This window comes from Pan troglodytes, chromosome 18 (genome assembly GCF_028858775.2).
Source record: "Pan troglodytes isolate AG18354 chromosome 18, NHGRI_mPanTro3-v2.0_pri, whole genome shotgun sequence".
NCBI lineage: Eukaryota > Metazoa > Chordata > Mammalia > Primates > Hominidae > Pan > Pan troglodytes.
Genome location: NC_072416.2, coordinates 86887729 through 86905640, shown reverse-complemented (window position 1 = coordinate 86905640; position 17912 = coordinate 86887729). Strand labels below are relative to the sequence as shown.

General features: G+C 61.4%; 2 protein-coding genes across 6 annotated transcripts in view; one reads left to right on the top strand and one right to left on the bottom strand.

Moving 5' to 3' along the window:
• The window catches only part of PIEZO1 (piezo type mechanosensitive ion channel component 1), a 69236-nt gene extending 60179 nt beyond the window's left edge, over positions 1-9057 (top strand). For 2 of the 4 annotated variants that reach the window (XR_010152469.1, XR_010152468.1), the window contains 22 exons: positions 423-523; positions 1066-1174; positions 1249-1305; positions 1391-1563; positions 1711-1817; positions 2003-2182; positions 2334-2592; positions 2674-2862; positions 2970-3237; positions 3655-3787; positions 3871-4018; positions 4120-4334; positions 4443-4601; positions 4682-4829; positions 6797-6875; positions 7201-7389; positions 7514-7606; positions 7681-7853; positions 7929-8051; positions 8135-8214; positions 8293-8479; positions 8557-9057. Coding sequence is in view for 2 of the 4 variants with exons in the window: in XM_016930377.4 (XP_016785866.3) it covers positions 423-523; positions 1066-1174; positions 1249-1305; positions 1391-1563; positions 1711-1817; positions 2003-2182; positions 2334-2592; positions 2674-2862; positions 2970-3237; positions 3655-3787; positions 3871-4018; positions 4120-4334; positions 4443-4601; positions 4682-4829; positions 7201-7389; positions 7514-7606; positions 7681-7853; positions 7929-8051; positions 8135-8214; positions 8293-8479; positions 8557-8806 (3341 nt within the window). In the remaining 2 variants the exon portion in view is untranslated. The remainder of the gene's footprint in view (positions 1-422; positions 524-1065; positions 1175-1248; positions 1306-1390; positions 1564-1710; positions 1818-2002; positions 2183-2333; positions 2593-2673; positions 2863-2969; positions 3238-3654; positions 3788-3870; positions 4019-4119; positions 4335-4442; positions 4602-4681; positions 4830-6796; positions 6876-7200; positions 7390-7513; positions 7607-7680; positions 7854-7928; positions 8052-8134; positions 8215-8292; positions 8480-8556) is intronic. The other 2 variants (XM_016930377.4, XM_016930378.4) reach the window with 1 other exon arrangement.
• Positions 9025-17912, bottom strand: CTU2 (cytosolic thiouridylase subunit 2). 2 transcript variants are annotated; one of them, XR_002940040.3, is made up of 15 exons: positions 17768-17912; positions 17156-17230; positions 14350-14428; positions 14084-14143; positions 12403-12463; positions 11716-11825; positions 11194-11477; positions 10946-11081; positions 10613-10744; positions 10164-10255; positions 9921-10024; positions 9670-9773; positions 9481-9547; positions 9301-9359; positions 9025-9225 (listed from the first exon to the last, which is right to left on the bottom strand). XR_002940040.3 is itself a non-coding variant. In XM_001137658.7 (15 exons), exons 1-15 carry the CDS (start codon positions 17833-17835, stop codon positions 9156-9158), a joined length of 1548 nt encoding a protein of 515 aa, XP_001137658.3. In that variant the 5' UTR covers positions 17836-17912; the 3' UTR covers positions 9025-9155. The 2 variants fall into 2 exon arrangements, 1 of the variants encoding a protein (XP_001137658.3); XM_001137658.7 differs by having other exon boundaries at positions 9670-9820.

The following is a 17912-nucleotide window of genomic DNA, read 5'->3' as shown; positions in this document are numbered from 1 at the left end:
CCCCACCTCCCAGGTTCAAAGGATTCTCCTGCCTCAGCCTCCCAAGTAGCTGGGATGACAGGTGCCCGCCACCACGCGCAGCTAATTTTCGTATTTTTAGTAGAGATGGGGTTTCACCATGTTGGCCAGGCTGGTCTCGAACCTCTGACTTCAGGTGATCCGCCTGCCTCAGCCTCCCGGGTTTTCCCTGGTCCTCTGCAGTCGGCCCACTCCGCGCCCCAGCCCGCGCTGGCTCTGCTCCTCAGCTGCCCTGCCCGCCTCTGTCTTGTCCCACCGCGCTGGCCTGTGTCCTGTGCCTGCACCGCTCCCGGCTACTCCGCATGGGAAGGGTGGCTCTCGGGCCTTGGCCCATGCAGGCGGAGGGGGTCTGGCTGGGAGTCTCCCTGCATGGAAGGCTGGCTCTCAGTGCTGCCTGCCCACAGTCATCCACTCTGGGGACTACTTCCTGTTTGAGTCCGACAGCGAGGAAGAGGAGGAGGCTGTCCCTGAAGACCTGAGGCCGTCGGCACAGAGTGCCTTCCAGGTGAGGTGGGAGAGCCCCGTCGGCCCCACTCCAACCACAGAGCTTGTGGTCCTGGAGCAGGGCAGCATAGGGGGTGTCAGATGCCCCCAGGGCCTGGGAGCCCAGCTCCTCCACCTCCAGTTAGCCCACCCAGCCCCATCCAGGCCTCCCAAGTCCCATGGGAAACCAGGTTACAGGGACATGGGTCAGGTGTAGCCTGCTGCCCCACCGTCTTGGCTCTGACCACCCAGGTTCTGGTGGCTGCCTGTGGCCTGACCTGTGAGACCGGCCCAACACCTTTGTGCTGGCCGCCTGGCTGTCCTGGGTCCGTCTTTGGGCCCCTGGCTCTCGGTGTTAGACCAGCCCACCCAACTCCTGAACGGGTGGGGGTCTTCCCCCACAGCCCCTCAGGGTCCGCATCCGGGAGGGGCTCAGGGACACGGAGGTCCCTGGGAGACACAGAGCAGGGATCTGGATCTGGCGCCCGGCTTGCCCAACCCCAGCTTCCCGCCTGGGTCTGATGGCTCGGGAGGCCGGGTCCTAACCCAGGGGCTGGCCCACAGCTGGCGTACCAGGCATGGGTGACCAACGCCCAGACGGTGCTGAGGCGGCGGCAGCAGGAGCAGGAGCAGGAGCAGGCAAGGCAAGAGCAGGCAGGACAGCTACCCACAGGTGAGCTGGGGGGCGTGGGGACTCTGAGGGGAAGCCGCGGGACTGCCAGTCACTCATCAGCATCCTGTGCCCAGGAGGTGGTCCCAGCCAGGAGGTGGAGCCGGCAGAGGGCCCCGAGGAGGCAGCGGCAGGTACGTGGGCCCGGGGCCGGGGAGCGGGAGGTCTCTCTTGGCCCCACAGGCTGCCCCTCCAGCGCCCCCTCCCGCCCTCCCGCAGGCCGGAGCCACGTGGTGCAGAGGGTGCTGAGCACGGCGCAGTTCCTGTGGATGCTGGGGCAGGCACTAGTGGACGGGCTGACACGCTGGCTGCAGGAGTTCACCCGGCACCACGGCACCATGAGCGACGTGCTGCGGGCAGAGCGCTACCTCCTCACACAGGAGCTCCTGCAGGTGAGCCTGCCCGTGCACCACGCTCGTCCCTGCTCTGCCTGACCACGCCCCTGCCTGCTTAACAGCCTAGTCCCACGCCCACTGCACGAAACCCCGTGTGGGGACAAGAGCTGGACGCAGCCCTGAGCCCCCTGCTGTGCCCTGCAGGGCGGCGAAGTGCACAGGGGCGTGCTGGATCAGCTGTACACAAGCCAGGCCGAGGCCACGCTGCCAGGCCCCACCGAGGCCCCCAATGCCCCAAGCACCGTGTCCAGGTAGGTGCTGGGGTGACCCGAGCCCCAGCTGCTGCCCCTGGTGTGTGGGCAACGCCCAGCCATCCCCGACCCTCGCCATTCCCTTGTCCACCAAAGGACCGTGGGCACTTTCCACCCTGACCCTCCCTGCAGCCTGGGGTCAGGCCATAGAGCAGGATTCTCTGTGACTCGGCTTCCCTCCCCAGTGGGCTGGGCGCAGAGGAGCCACTCAGCAGCATGACAGACGACACGGGCAGCCCCCTGAGCACCGGCTACCACACGCGCAGTGGCAGTGAGGAGGCGGTCACCGACCCCGGGGAGCGTGAGGCTGGCGCCTCTCTGTACCAGGGACGGATGCGGACGGCCAGCGAGCTGCTCCTGGACAGGTGGGGGTGGGACGTGCACACCACCAGCCTCACCATGGCCCTCGGGGAGCAGCCGAACAGGGGCAGGAGCCTGTCTGTGACCGGCAACAGATCGGGCCGTCGTGCCTTCGGGCAGTCCCAGACTCCCCCAAACTCGCGGGTCTCCCTGCAGGCGCCTGCGCATCCCAGAGCTGGAGGAGGCAGAGCTGTTTGCGGAGGGGCAGGGCCGGGCGCTGCGGCTGCTGCGGGCCGTGTACCAGTGTGTGGCCGCCCACTCGGAGCTGTTCTGCTACTTCATCATCATCCTCAACCACATGGTCACGGCCTCCGCCGGCTCGCTGGTGCTGCCCGTGCTCGTCTTCCTGTGGGCCATGCTGTCGATCCCGAGGCCCAGCAAGCGCTTCTGGATGACGGCCATTGTCTTCACCGAGGTGGGCCGAGGCCGCGGGGGAGGGGGCGCCCGGCCCAGCGCGCCGTGACCCTCCCCGCGTGCTGAGCCCCCTCCCCCACAGATCGCGGTGGTCGTCAAGTACCTGTTCCAGTTTGGGTTCTTCCCCTGGAACAGCCACGTGGTGCTGCGGCGCTACGAGAACAAGCCCTACTTCCCGCCCCGCATCCTGGGCCTGGAGAAGACTGACGGCTACATCAAGTACGACCTGGTGCAGCTCATGGCCCTCTTCTTCCACCGCTCCCAGCTGCTGGTGAGTGTGAGCCCTGGCTGGCAATGCAGGGCTGGGCAGGCCCTCTGGGCACCTGTGCTCTCCAGCAGGGAGGCAAGGCCCCCTCACCACACCCTCCCGCCCCTCAGTGCTATGGCCTCTGGGACCATGAGGAGGAGTCACCATCCAAGGAGCATGACAAGAGCGGCGAGGAGGAGCAGGGAGCCGAGGAGGGGCCAGGGGTGCCTGCGGCCACCACCAAAGACCACGTTCAGGTGGAAGCGAGGGTCGGACCCACGGACGGGACCCCAGAACCCCAAGTGGAGCTCAGGCCCCGTGATACGAGGCGCATCAGTCTACGTTTTAGAAGAAGGAAGAAGGAGGAGGGCCCAGCACGGAAAGGAGCGGCAGCCATCGGTATAAGCACCCTGCCCCCCAACCTCCTGCCTACCCAGTTTTCTGAGTGGGGCTACTGCAGGGAGGGTTTTTCTCAGATGAGACGGCCAAGCCCAGTGCGAGGCCCACCTGGATCCCAGGAAGGTGCCACTTCTGAGCCACAGCTCCCGGCTCTGCCTACAGCGCTGTCCCTGACTGCTGCCCCCAGGGATGCTCCCCACGTGTAGGGCGACTGTTGGCCTGGGCTGGCCCCTCACAGTTGCCCCAGACAGAGGACACAGCCCCAGCTGTCTCCTTGCCAGTGACACTGGGAGCTTTCCTGTGCTCCGTCTGCTTGTCTGTCAAACAGGGAGAATGCCAGCCTCTTAGGGTGGTCAGGAGCCATGAGCCAGGCCCAGTCCCCAGGGGGCCCAGGCAGAAGTCAGCTTTTCCCTACAGAAGCTGAGGACAGGGAGGAAGAAGAGGGGGAGGAAGAGAAAGAGGCCCCCACGGGGAGAGAGAAGAGGCCAAGCCGCTCTGGAGGAAGAGTAAGGGCGGCCGGGCGGCGGCTGCAGGGCTTCTGCCTGTCCCTGTGAGTGATGGCGGCCGGAGGCAGCTGGGGAGTGGGGGTGGGGAGGCGGGTACTGGACCCAGGCTGAGCGCCCCCTTCCGCAGGGCCCAGGGCACATACCGGCCGCTACGGCGCTTCTTCCACGACATCCTGCACACCAAGTACCGCGCAGCCACCGACGTCTATGCCCTCATGTTCCTGGCTGATGTTGTCGACTTCATCATCATCATTTTTGGCTTCTGGGCCTTTGGGGTGAGCCAGGCCCGGGACCCAAACCCAGTGTACGCAGAGCTCAGCAGCCACCCACATCCCCCGGGCTTGGCTCCCCCTGACCTGTGCTCTCCTGGCCACAGAAACACTCGGCGGCCACAGACATCACGTCCTCCCTATCAGACGACCAGGTACCCGAGGCTTTCCTGGTCATGCTGCTGATCCAGTTCAGTACCATGGTGGTCGACCGCGCCCTCTACCTGCGCAAGACCGTGCTGGGCAAGCTGGCCTTCCAGGTGGTGCTGGTGCTGGCCATCCACCTATGGATGTTCTTCATCCTGCCCGCCGTCACTGAGAGGTGGGCCCACACGTGGGGGCGCTCGGTCTCCAGGGGCGGGGCAGTGCGCGCTGGGGGCCCTGCGGGGCTGTTTCTGATGGGGTCCTTGACCTGGCCATCCCGCCCCAGGATGTTCAACCAGAATGTGGTGGCCCAGCTCTGGTACTTCGTGAAGTGCATCTACTTCGCCCTGTCCGCCTACCAGATCCGCTGCGGCTACCCCACCCGCATCCTCGGCAACTTCCTCACCAAGAAGTACAATCACCTCAACCTCTTCCTCTTCCAGGGGTGAGTGCAGGTCCGCCGGGGTGGGGGTCACGGCCCGGGCATGAGGGAGCCTACCTGACGGGAACCCTGGCTGTGGGCAGGTTCCGGCTGGTGCCGTTCCTGGTGGAGCTACGGGCAGTGATGGACTGGGTGTGGACGGACACCACGCTGTCCCTGTCCAGCTGGATGTGTGTGGAGGACATCTATGCTAACATCTTCATCATCAAATGCAGCCGAGAGACAGAGAAGGTGCCTGGGCCCGGGGCGGGGGCCGGGACAAGGGCCAGGGATATGCCCTCTCCCTAAGACAGGCACTGCTGCCACGAGAACCCGTGGTGCTGGAGGCTCTCCCAGGGCTCGGAGCCCCTCCCAGGGCTCGGAGCCCATGGGGACATGAGGCGAGCCCACCCACTAGCTGATCACGAGGCCAGTGATCTTGGCAGCTGCGAGTGAGTGCTGGGGGCAGAAGTGGGCAGCGGAGTTGGTCCTGTTCCAGGCAGGCTGGCAGCAGAGCAGGGCCTGGTGCAGGGAGGACCGGACAGCCACTGTTTGCTGCGTTCTTGTGTAATGGCTTTTCTCAGAGAGAATTCGTGTGTCAGAGCACTCCCCCATTTAAAAAGTACAACTCAGGGGTTTCTAGTAGATTCACAGTTGAGCATCTGCCTTTCCACCACTTCAAAAAGAAACCCCGGGCCGGGCACAGCGGCTCACCCCTGTCATCCCAGCACTGTAAGAGACCCAGGAGGGAGGTACTGCTCAAGGCCAGGAGTTCAAGATCTGCACGGCAACAAGCGAGACCCTGCCTCAGCAAATGTAAAAATAAAACAATTAGCTGGCAATGGCAGCTCATGCCTATGGTCCCAGCACTTTGGGAGGCCAAAGGAGAGGAGGATCAGTTGAGGCCAGGAGTTTTAAGACCAGCCTGGGCAACATAGTGAGACTCTCTCTACAAAAAAATAAACGTTAGCTGGGTGTGATGGCGCACACCTGTGTTCCCAGCTACTCTGGAGGCTGAGGTGGGAGGATGGCTTGAGGCCAGGAGTTCAGGGCTGCATTAAGCCTGATCACACCACTGCACTCCAGCCTGGGCAACAGCGGGAGACCCTGTCTCTAAAAAAGTAAAAAGAAGAAACCCAGTGCCCATTGGCTGTCACTCCGTTTCCCCCTCCCCTGGCCCCTAGTAACCACTTGTCTAGGTCCTGGTTCTATGGGATTTGCCTACAGTGGATATTTCATGAAAACAGGCTCAGACAGCGTTTGTCCTTTTGTAATCAGCTTTCCTCGCTCAGCATGGTGTCTCTGAGGTCCACCCACTTGGCAGTATGGCCTTCCTGTTTATGGGCAAATGATATTCTGTGGCATGGATGGACCACAACATGCTCATCTGTTGATGCGCTGTTGCCAGGCACGCCGGTGTACACGTCTGTGTGCCCATGCCCCTGGTTCTGTGGCTGCACGCCAGGGCCGGAAGTGCTGGTGGTGGTTTCCATCATGAGGAGCCGCTGGTTTTCCATAGCAGCTCCACCATCTAAGGTTCCCACCACCAACACGAGGTTGCGGTTTCTCCACATCCTCAACAAACTGTTACTATGTCTTTTTTGTTCTGGCCATGCTGCTGAACGGGTGGCTTGCTGTGGGCTCTTCTCAGTTCCCTGTTGACCGACGCTGAGCGTCTTTTCATGTGCTTGGCCATTTGTGTATCTTCTCTGGGGAAATATCTATTCAAATCCTTTCTCCGTAGTTTAGTTGGGCTTTTGAGATAGATAGGATCTCAGGCTGAAGTGCAGTGGCATGACCTTCACTCACTGTAGCCTCTGCCTCCCAGGTTCAAGGCGATTCTCCCACCTCAGCCTCCCAAGTAGCTGGGACTACAGGTGCGCACCACCAGGCCTGGCTAGTCTTTTGTATTTTTGGCCAGGTTGGTCTCAAACTCCTGACCTCAAAGTGCTGGGATGAGAAGTGTGAGCCGCCACACCCAGCAGTTGGGTTGTTTTTTATTAGAGTTTTTTCTGTTTTTCTGCAGATACATTGGCTAGAAATGACTGAATTGGAAGAATTCTCTGTATTCTCTGGTTGCTAGAACCTTATCAATTAAAATTTGCAGAAAATTTCTCCAATTCTATGGACTGTCTCTTAAATTTTTTTGGTGTCTTTGGAAGCACAAAGTATTTATTTTGGTAATATCTGGTTTACTTTGTTTCCTTCGCCAAATCCAGGTTCATGAAGATTTGCCCGTTTTCTTCTAAAAGTTCTATAGTTTTAGCTCTGAAGTTTCGCTCTTTGATCCACTTTGAGGTAAATTTTGGCACATGGTATGAGGCAGGAGTTGCGTTTCATTCTCCTGCCTGGGGCGGTGCCTGCACCGTGTTGGAAAAGGTTGTCCGTTCCCACTGAACGGTCACAGCTCCCTTGTCTAAGATCAACGACCCCTGAACATGAGGGTTCCAACTGGACTCTTAGTTCTACACCACTGGCCTGTGTCTGCCCACCATTACTACCGCTGTGCCATGCTGAGGTCAGGCTGGGGCTTTTCTGGGCTGCTGGGTGAGCTGGAGAATGCGGTTGCGTGACCCGCAGGAAGGGCAGAGCTGAGCGTATGACCTGTGTCGTTCCCCTCCAGAGATACCCGCAGCCCAAAGGGCAGAAGAAGAAGAAGATCGTCAAGTACGGCATGGGTGGCCTCATCATCCTCTTCCTCATCGCCATCATCTGGTTCCCGCTGCTCTTCATGTCACTGGTGCGCTCCGTGGTCGGGGTTGTCAACCAGCCCATCGATGTCACCGTCACCCTCAAGCTGGGCGGCTATGAGGTGAGCATGTGTGGGTCCGCCTGTCCATTCCCATCCCCTGGGGGTTCTGGCCAAGGCGGTGCAGCACCCCCAGCCGTTCCTCCACGCTCATCTTCGTGGCCCCGTGTCCCCGTGCCTGCCCCAGCCGCTGTTCACCATGAGCGCCCAGCAGCCGTCCATCATCCCCTTCACGGCCCAGGCCTATGAGGAGCTGTCCCGGCAGTTTGACCCCCAGCCGGTAAGTGGCCTCTGCCCTGTGAAAGCTGGTGGGGGGAGGCGGCTGCAGTCACTGAGGGTGTCACTTGTACCCAGCTGGCCATGCAGTTCATCAGCCAGTACAGCCCTGAGGACATCGTCACGGCGCAGATTGAGGGCAGCTCCGGGGCACTGTGGCGCATCAGCCCACCCAGCCGTGCCCAGATGAAGCGGGAGCTCTACAACGGCACGGCCGACATCACCCTGCGCTTCACCTGGAACTTCCAGAGGTTCGTCCTGGACTTGGGGCAGTGCCTGGGTGGGTGGACCCACCACAGTGGGTCACGCTGTGTTCCCACCCACAGGGACCTGGCGAAGGGAGGCACTGTGGAGTATGCCAACGAGAAGCACATGCTGGCCCTGGCCCCCAACAGCACTGCACGGCAGCAGCTGGCCAGCCTGCTCGAGGGCACCTCGGACCAGTCTGTGTGAGTGAAGGGCCCGGGTGGTGGGCAGGAGGGCTGTGCCAGGTTCGCTGGGCCAGGCCTGACCTGCCAGCCCCTCCCTGCAGGGTCATCCCCAATCTCTTCCCCAAGTACATCCGTGCCCCCAACGGGCCCGAAGCCAACCCTGTGAAGCAGCTGCAGCCCAGTGAGTAGGGGCGTGGGGGTTGCGGGAGGCTAGAGAGGGGTGACCTGCGGCCTCAACGATCTTCTCGCTCCATCCCAGATGAGGAGGCCGACTACCTCGGCGTGCGTATCCAGCTGCGGAGGGAGCAGGGTGCGGGGGCCACCGGCTTCCTCGAATGGTGGGTCATCGAGCTACAGGAGTGCCGGACTGACTGCAACCTGCTGCCCATGGTCATTTTCAGTGACAAGGTCAGCCCACCGAGCCTCGGCTTCCTGGCTGGCTACGGGTGAGTGAGTGGCTGGGGGGCACCCCGCAGCTCGGGGGGCTCCGGGCGGCCCCAGGACTCACCAGCTTCCCCCGCAGCATCATGGGGCTGTACGTGTCCATCGTGCTGGTCATCGGCAAGTTCGTGCGCGGATTCTTCAGCGAGATCTCGCACTCCATTATGTTCGAGGAGCTGCCGTGCGTGGACCGCATCCTCAAGCTCTGCCAGGACATCTTCCTGGTGCGGGAGACTCGGGAGCTGGAGCTGGAGGAGGAGTTGTACGCCAAGCTCATCTTCCTCTACCGCTCACCGGAGACCATGATCAAGTGGACTCGTGAGAAGGAGTAGGAGCTGCTGCTGGCGCCCGAGAGGGAAGGAGCCGGCCTGCTGGGCAGTGTGGCCACAAGGGGCGGCACTCCTCAGGCCGGGGGAGCCACTGCCCCGTCCAAGGCCACCAGCTGTGATGCATCCTCCCGGCCTGCCTGAGCCCTGATGCTGCTGTCAGAGAAGGACACGGCGTCCCCACGGCCTGCGTGGCGCTGCCGTCCCCCACGTGTACTGTAGAGTTTTTTAATTAAAAAATGTTTTATTTATACAAATGGACAATCAGAGGCCAGTCCCCCGTCCTTGCCTTCCGGCTCCAGTGTGGTGGACCAGGTGGCCACTGCCTGCTGTCCCGGCCAGCACGTCCTCACGCTCAGCTCTGGCCCGCCTCGTCGTCACTGTCCTCAATCAGACAGTCCCGGATCTCCTGCAAGCCCCAGGCCCTAGAGAGAAAGCTGCAGTGGGCACCAGCCCCGAGGCCCCTTACCCACACGCCACGGCAGTGTGGGCCCCAGTACCTGTGTGTGCGGAGCTGGGCCTCAGCCAGGATGTACGGCGGCAGGGGGTCCAGTGAGGGCTGCAACAGAGGCCAGTGTCGAGGGGCCAAGAAACCCGCCAGCACCCCCTCAAGCCACCCACGAGGTGACGGCCTTCCCGCGTCCCCAAGCCCGGCCCAGGACAGGTGGGCACGTACTCACCAAGTCCTTCATGTTCACGCGGCAGCTGTAGCACAGCTGCTCCTCAATGCAGGTTTGGGGGTCCTCCCTGCGGGAGCAGAGCTGGCTGTGCGCCCACCTTGGCACCTCAATGCTGTGCAGTGTGGGGTAAGGACAGGTCCCCCTCCCGCCCCATGCAGCTGGCCACGGGTGGCAGGGACAGGGACTCACCTCCTGCAGGCCCCCTGGCCGCAGCGCTGGGCCCAGCCCACCCCTGGAGAACAGCAGGGCCCCGGGGGTGTCCGGGTCTCAGTCAGGGGGATGGGTGACTGCATCTGGGAGAGATGCGAGGAGGTCTGAGCCCCAAAAGCCGTGGCACTGTCTGCAAGCAGAGAGGGGCTGAGGGAGCCTGGGGCTGCTGAGCCCCCACACCCACTCCCTGGCTCCCTCCCCCCATCACCCCAAGAGCATGAAACACAGACCAGCGGCGTCGACGTCCAGGGCACACATGCAGAGGAGGCAGCGGGGGCCGGAGTCGCCGGCAGCAGGGCCGTCCCGGGGGCCTTTCACCAGCTTCTCACTTGTCCTGTGGCCGGATCGTGGGAGGAGCAGGTCAATCACACGGGCTGGGGCTCCACCCTAAGCCCTGGCCTGAGCACGAGTGGTGAGCTCACCACCCGCACACAGCACACACCCGCGCACCCCCCACACACACCCACACACACCTGTACACAGTGCTGACAGTGGAGGGGAACTGGGTCTGCAGCCTGAGGATGAAAGCCTCCATCAGCCGGTGGATGCTGGCCTTTTCAGGGGCCTAGGGACAATCAGATTTGGGGCTACGGGAAAGCCCAGAGGCCAGCCCCAGGCTGGGGCAGAGTCCCCAGGGCAGGTGCCGTGGGTTCCACACTGCTGGCCCACATGGGTCTGGCTTTGCTGCGACTGCTCAAGGCAGCCAGAGAACCGGCTTCAGCAGTGCACCCACTGTGGGGTCCTCCTGTCACCCCCACACCCTCACGGCACAGGGTGGGCTCAGAGGATGCAGCACTGCTGGGGGCCACAGCAGGAGTCACTGAAGGTGTGCTGGTGACCTGAGGCTGTGAGAGGCTGCCCAGCCCACATGGCCCACCCCGGTGTCAATGGTGAGAGAGGCTGCCCAGCCCACACGGCCCACCTTGGTGTCGACGGCTGGTGTGAAGACAGAAGGAACAGAGAACAGGCGGTTGTAGAAAGCGACCTCCTTCAGGGTGTGGTCCCGCATGGGCCGCACCACCACCACGTCCCCGTGCCGCTCATCCGAGAAGCCCTGGGGGAGGCGGGGGCTGTGTGGTCCAGGTCAAGGCCCGAATGTGCTTGCCCCTCCTCCCCTGCCAGGTAGGGGAGGTCACAGACCCCACCACCATCCGAGAGGCCGCAGGACCGATACGCGAGAGGCTACTCTCCAGTGAAGGTGGCCGAAGGGGTGAAGGTGGGGATGGGCCTCCTGAACACCCAGGCCCCTGCCTACCGTATCCCAGGCCAGGAAGGCCCCTCGACCCAGCGCCAGGTTGGTCATGAGCTTGATAGCCAAGCGTGTGCAGCTGTCCCCAGTCATGACCTTGGAGTAGCCGTGGGCTCGGGCCATGTGCAGGATCAGGTGGGTCCTAAAACACAGAGCATCTCAGGGGCCGGGGGGTGCAGGACCCGGGGAAGGGGGGCTCTCAGGGGTATGAGTGGGGGTCAGGGCCCGGGGAAGGGGGGCTCTCAGGGCCTCACCGCAGGGTCTGCAGAAGCTCCTCCTTGGCAGTCAGTGTCCTCACTGAGCAGAACAGTTGGGAAAGAGCCTCAGTCTGGGCAGGGGTAGGCGGTCTTGCCAGGTTCTGGGGGTCCAGCGGGGGCTGGGGTGGCTGTTCCTCCCCTTGAGTCGGGCCAGGACCACCCCCGGCCCCCAGCACATGCTGCTGCTGGAGGAAGCTGTCCACGGCCGCCTTGTAGGCCCCCTCGGATCCCACCGGCTCCTGGGCAGAGCACCAAAGCACCGACGGTGGCAGGCTGAACACCTTCCAGGATGAGGGAGACGCCAGTGAGGCCCGGGACATGGGCAGGTGCCCCCCACAGACAGCCCCACCTTCCGGGATGCGGGAGACGGCAGTGAGGCTGGGACACGGGCAGGTGCCTCCCACCCCCCACCCACAGCCCCGCCTTCTGGGACGAGGGAGAGGCCAGTGAGGCTGGGACACGGGCAGGTGCCCCCCAGGGGTCACCTCCGGGACCCCTTTCCAGGGACAGCCCTCCCACCTCCTCTAAGGCCACCACATGCCATGGGAACCCAGTTGCTTGCAGAATGGGCTTCACTTCGGCCAGGGTCTTTGATCTCTCCTCTAGGCTCTGGCCACAGGCTGCTCCCTCTGAAAAACCCAGGCAGAAAGAGTCAAGGCTCAGAGAGGAGCCAGGCAGGGCAGGCTGCAGGGCCACCTCCACCTGGGAAAACCCTTCGAGGCCTCGCTCCGCAGGGCGGTGCTTCCTGGTGGAGCTGTGGGGTGTCGGCCATTTTCCTTTGGGCAGGGGTTTCTCTCTTGTGGCTGACCTCAGCGCTACAGTCAACACCCCAGGAGCTCGTTCTGCAGGAGCAAGGGTCGGGGAGTCGGCCCCTGGGCCCCCCTCACCATCAGCACTTAACTTGCCCTTCTTTGTCCCCAGACCCCGTGATGGGGGCTGGGCAGCCGCCACTCCTGCTCCCACCCCCGACTTTCTAAGGATTTTCTTAGATTCCAGGAACAGTGATGCCACCTAACGATGGATACATCTGCTGCCTCCTTCAGGGAGATGTCCCCACCAGGCCCTCAGCGCAGGGGCAGCACCAGCAGCTCAACACATCCTACCAGAGGGAGGACCCGCACCAGAGGGAGGGTCCACACCCGAGGGAGGATCCACAGGGCTTACCCCAAGTGGCCAGGGATTAGGAGGAGCAATGGCCCCACATACCGTCAACAAAGATGACCCCTGCCACAAAGCGCAGTCTTTTGGCAGAATCTTGGCTCAGGCCCTAGAGGGAGAAGCAGCAGGGACTCAGCCCCCAGCCATAAGCCACAGGACACTTTTCCAGCTCAGAACATTCTTCATCTGGATTTAATGCCGTCTTGGAAGGTGAAGTGGTCTTCCCCTGCCATTGCGTTTATCGGACAAAGCCATTCAGACTCAGGTGCCGGGCAAGTCCAGTAGGCGAGGCCGCACGCCCGACTTATTTTAAAGGGTAGCCTGGGGGTCTTCATCCCCCTGGTAAAACATGCCCCTCACCAGCTGGTCCTGGATGTCCCAACAACGCCCCAGGAGAGGGGGCTGGGTTACGGGGCCACTGTGCCAACATCCCACACGCTTCTGACCACTAAGGAAGCACTTGCTCTCACAAGCAGAAACCAACAGCCTGCAAGAGGCAGGGGCGCCGCTGGGCACAGGAAGGGCAGCACCAGCGTTACACAGAGGGCTGGGCCAGTTCCCTCACAACACCCTCCTGGCAGGTTCAGGGGACCTCAGAAAACAGAAAACTAATTTCAGCAGTGCCGTGCCGTGCGCCCATCCTGAGACCAACACCCCACTCCTCAACCCGGCAAAGCCGACCCCTCTCCTCTCAACCACCCAGCCCACAGAAACAGCCTCCTCCGGTCTGCACCTCTCATGAGAGTGCGGAGAAACCAAGCATATCCCGCTCCTGTGCCCTCCTGAGAAGCCCGACCTGCCTCAGACTTCCTGAGCTGACCCCTGACACGCCACGGGCACAGCCCCACCACCCCCAGCCGAGCCCTGTGTGCAGCCTAAGCCCGCCTCCACCTCCCTGCGCGGGCCGCCTCCTCCACCTCAAACGCTGCTCCCTTTGCTTCTCCTGGCAAACCCCCTCCCCTTTCCCAATCTTCCCTCGGGTCACACATGGCTGAGCCAAGATGCAGCTTTCCACTGACTGTGTTTCTACGCAGGTTGAGCAAATGGACGGAAGTCAAGTGGGCCGCACACACGCACTCTGGACCCAGCTTCTGATTGGTGCACCTGCTGTAAACACATCTGAGAGTGGGCCGCACACACGCGCTGTGGACCCAGCTTCTGATTGGTGCACCTGCTGTAAACACATCTGAGAGTGGGCCGCACACACGCGCTGTGGACCCAGCTTCTGATTTGTGCACCTGCTGTAAACACATCTGAGAGTGGGCCGCACACACGCGCTGTGGACCCAGCTTCTGATTGGTGCACCTGCTGTAAACACATCTGAGAGTGGGCCGCACACACGCACTGTGGACCCAGCTTCTGATTTGTGCCCCTGCTGTAAACACATCTGAGAGTGGGCCGCACACACACGCTGTGGACCCAGCTTCTGATTGGTGCACCTGCTGTAAACACATCTGAGAGTGGGCCGCACACACGCGCTGTGGACCCAGCTTCTGATTGGTGCACCTGCTGTAAACACATCTGAGAGTGGGCCGCACACACGCGCTGTGGACTCAGCTCCTGATTGGTGCACCTGTTGTGAACACATCTGAGAACTCTCCAAGTGTCCAGGCCGCGGGGTGGACTGCTCTCTAGCCCCAACCAAGAGCCCCTCAGCAGGCTGAGAAGGGAGGCCCCCAGCCCGAAGCTCAGCCCAGCAGCCCGGGCCCAGGGGGTGGTGAACACGCACCTCAAGAACCTGCCAGACCATGGAGCTGGACGAAGGCCCCCCAGACCACGCCAAGAGCACCTGGGGGAGAAAAAACATCACTCAGGGCACCGCACCTCCAACACAGGCAGACACCCCACCTCGTGGACATCCAGGACATCGAGTCTGCCCTCAAAGGCCGAGGAGGAGCTGGCGGGCTGCAGCAGGCCAGGCTGCCTGTGGGAGGGACAAGCGGGGACCTCGAGGGGCCAGGCTGCTCAGTCAGACCCCCAGGACCCAGACGCTACCTTCTCGCCTGGAAAGATGAGCCGGTTCTTGCCCAGCATGGCTCTGAACTTGTGGACGTAGAAGGCCTTGAAACAGTCCCTGCAACACAGACCTGAGATGAGGGAACCGCTTGCTACCCGCACGGTGGGCAGCGTCCTGAGGCGCTGCCAGGTGACGACGTCCTTTACCAATCTCCATCTTTAAAAGCAGCATCTTCACATCCAGCCTCTGTCCAGAGACTGGTGAAAGGGGCGGGGTTGGCCCCTCTGGCAGTGGCTTCCTCAGGGTGAACACGAGGCTCACTGGCCCCTCCCACGACCAGGTACAAACTGCACAGCCACGGAGGCTGCATCCAGCAAACGAGGGCAGAGCCCCGGCACCCCTCCCCACAGGCGCTCAGAAGGGCCCAGCTGGTGGAGTGGACAGACTTAGGCACGTACAGGGCAAGGCCAACCCAGACCCCATAAAAAAAGACCCACCACATACAGACACCACCTCTTGGAGGTGAAACGTGGAAATGGAGCGGGCCACAGCGAGGACCCACCATGCAGAGACACCACCTCTTTGGGGTGAAGTGCGGAAATGGGGTGGGCCACAGCGAGGGCTCAGTATCCTGGGGCCCCAGAGCTGGCATCTTTAGTGTGCTGGGCTCAACTGGGCCAGGAATGGCTAAGAGGCTCACTCACAGAGTGGCCTGGGCTCCTCCCCTAACCCCACAGAATCAGAACTTCCAGGCCTGAGAACTGCATTTTTAAGAGACAGGGTCTCGATGTGTCACCCAGGTTGGAGTGCAGTGCCAGAGTTATAGCTCACTGCAGCCTCAAACTCCTGGATTCATGTGATCCTTCTGCCTCGGCCACCCAGGTAGATAGGACTACAGGTCACAGGTATATGCCGCCATGCCTGGCTAATTGTTGTATTTTTTGTAGAGACAAGGTCTCGCTTTGTTGCCCAGACTGGTCTCAAACTCCTGGCCTTAAGTGACCCTCCTGCCTGGGCCTTCCAGAGTGCTGAGATTCCAGGTGTGAGCCACTGCGCCCAGCTGTAATCTTTGTTCATAATAAACTTTCCAGCTCTCTGACTCTGGCTCACTACGTCAGGGGTTCTTGGCCCGGGCTGTATGTTAGAATTGCACAAACCAATTAAGTCAAATTGTCTAGGGGTGAGGCCTAGGAGTCTGCATTTTAAAGCTCTCCTGCAATCCTGGCAGGCAGGGTGAAGAACGGCACCCGGTACAGAGCGGACAATGCCACTGCAAGAGTCACCCTGCACCTGGGGCTCCAAGTCTCTTCCTTCCTGTCAGACACACTTGATGTGCACAGCAGTCCCTCCCTACGTTGAATGGATACCACGTACGAGAGGCCGAATGACCCCCCTGTGGTTCCTTTACAGACAATAAAGCAAGTCTGTGTTTAACAGCAAGATGCCAGGTGAGGGACTGCAGGTAACTGGCAAGTATCAAGGCTGGGACATGAGAAGTGACCCCCAGGACCCAGCTTTGGGCGTGGGGAGTCTCATACAAGGAGACACAGGTGCTGGGCTTCACCTCCACACTGTGGACCAGGAGAGCCTGTGCGCCCTACACCACCAGCTGGGATTCAAGCGTGGTGGGTCCACGTGTACATGCTGCGTCTGGGCTCCTGAAACCACGCTGTCCCCTGTGGGTCAGGGAAGGCCAAGGTTTCTCCCACGTGCTGATCTGAATGATCCCTGGGGATCCCAGCTCGATGTAGATTCCTAAGGCCTTCCCCTGGAGAGCCGGCTCCCCACTGTTCCTTGGGACCAGCAAGCACAGCAAAAGCCCTTCTGGCCACAGGGGCCTAGCATACAGCCACAGCAGCCTCTCCTCAGTGAATTCTGCCGGCAGCCTGGTGTGCTTGGCAATTTCAGATGCTCCTGGGTGGTTAAAGAAGTACCTACCTTGGCCAGGTGTGGTGGCTCATGCCTGTAATCCCAGCACTTTGGGAGGCCGAGGCAGGTGGATCACTGGAGGTCAGGAGTTCGAAACCAGCCTGGCCAACATGGTGAAACCCTGTCTCTACTAAAAATACAAAAACAATTGGCCGGGCATGATGGCAGGCACCTGTAATCCCAGCTACTCAGGAGGCTGAGGCAGGAGAATCACTTGAACCCAGGAGGTAAAGGTTGCAGTGAGCTGGGATCATGCACTCCAGCTGTTGCACTCCAGCCTGGGTGACAGAGCGAGACTCCATCTCAAAAAAACAAACAACAACAACAACAAAACCATGCACCACCACTGGGAATTAAGAGGGCTAAAAGGAGAGAGGCCTGGTCCTCCCTTCAGGGAGCTATGAGTCTAGTGGAAACAACTGACCAATGCAATGGCTACAAGCCAAGAAAGACATGACAAGCGCCTGGGGGAAAGCTGGAGGTCTTCCAAGCCTCTATCCCGCCACAGATGAAACAAGCATCTCACACGAGATTAAAAACTTTCACCCAGACCATCTGCCAAGTTCCCAAGATGCTCTGATCCGCCCCTAGATGTATTCCAGCTGCCCCCAAACGCCTGGTCCTCCTACAGCTTATCCCAATCTAGACACCACGGCCCCACTTCCAACTGTCCCCATAAGTTCCATCAGAAACCTCATCAGCGGATCTGTGGCTAGCTCACGGGAAACTTTCCCAAGCAGGAAACCAATGCTTTCGCCTCCACTTCAACACCAGGGGCACGAGGGACCACATCAGAAGCAGGAATAAAGTAAGTATATGTTTTTAAAAAGAATTAATAAAGCATCACAAGTTGGGGCTATCCTGTCTGCCAGCGAGGCCATGTTTGCCAGGGTCTCAGCCACCTCCAGGCCTCACCTGCAGAAGGCATCTCCGGCTCGTATCACCACAACGGGCTGCGCTTCCTTGCACTTCACACACTTCTGCTCACGGCTTTGGAGATGGGAGGGGGGAGAAGAGAGAAACACAGATCACATCTTCCCCACCCCTAGTGGGCTTTGGGGAGACAGCTCCTGTTTCTCACCCCGAGTTGGGTCAGAGGAAGGCACCTCCGTACACACAAAAACCCAGGCTTGTGCTTTGTCCAAACTTCCAGAAAAACAAAGGCTCTGGGGGGATGTTTAGCCTAGAAAAGCCGGCTCAGGGGGCACATAAACGCCGCTTTTCAGTCTCCCAAGGCTGACCCGGGGAGGAGAGACAGCTTCACGGAACCAGTTCTCTCCGAATAAGGACAGCACTGTCAGCGGCAGAGCCGTCCCCAGTGGCTGCTAGGATGAGAGGTGCGAACCAGTGGAGTAAGTCCCCTTCTAGGTGGCCGTCACCGCTTGACAGGCATTCCCCGAGTGCTAGGGAGCGAGGTCCCGCTCTCCACGCGGGGCTTCCCGGAGCAAGCCCGGCCGGGACCCTTCGGGGCAGGAGTGCGGCGGGAAGGCGAGGGGCGGCCTGGCGGGTCCGGCCGCCAGCTCTTACCTGGGCCGCGGCGCCGGGGGCGGCTCCCCAGGCGCCGGCTCCCCGTAGTCCTCGCCCACCTGACACATGGGCACGCCGGGTCCCGTCGCAGACTGTGGCGGCGACAGCGCGAGGGGCGCGCCCCGATGACGTCGGAGTGGCGCCG

Bases quoted from the DNA above. Each gene is read 5' to 3' on its own strand.
- CTU2 (XM_001137658.7), bottom strand. From the start codon at position 17,835: ATGTGTCAGGTGGGCGAGGACTACGGGGAGCCGGCGCCTGGGGAGCCG. The intron at 12,464-14,083 runs GTGCGTGTTCAC...TTCTCCCTCTAG, and splicing joins TGGTCTGGCAGGTTCTTGAG to GGCCTGAGCCAAGATTCTGC. The intron at 11,826-12,402 runs GTATGTGGGGCC...TGGGTTTTTCAG, and splicing joins AGGGGTCATCTTTGTTGACG to AGGGAGCAGCCTGTGGCCAG.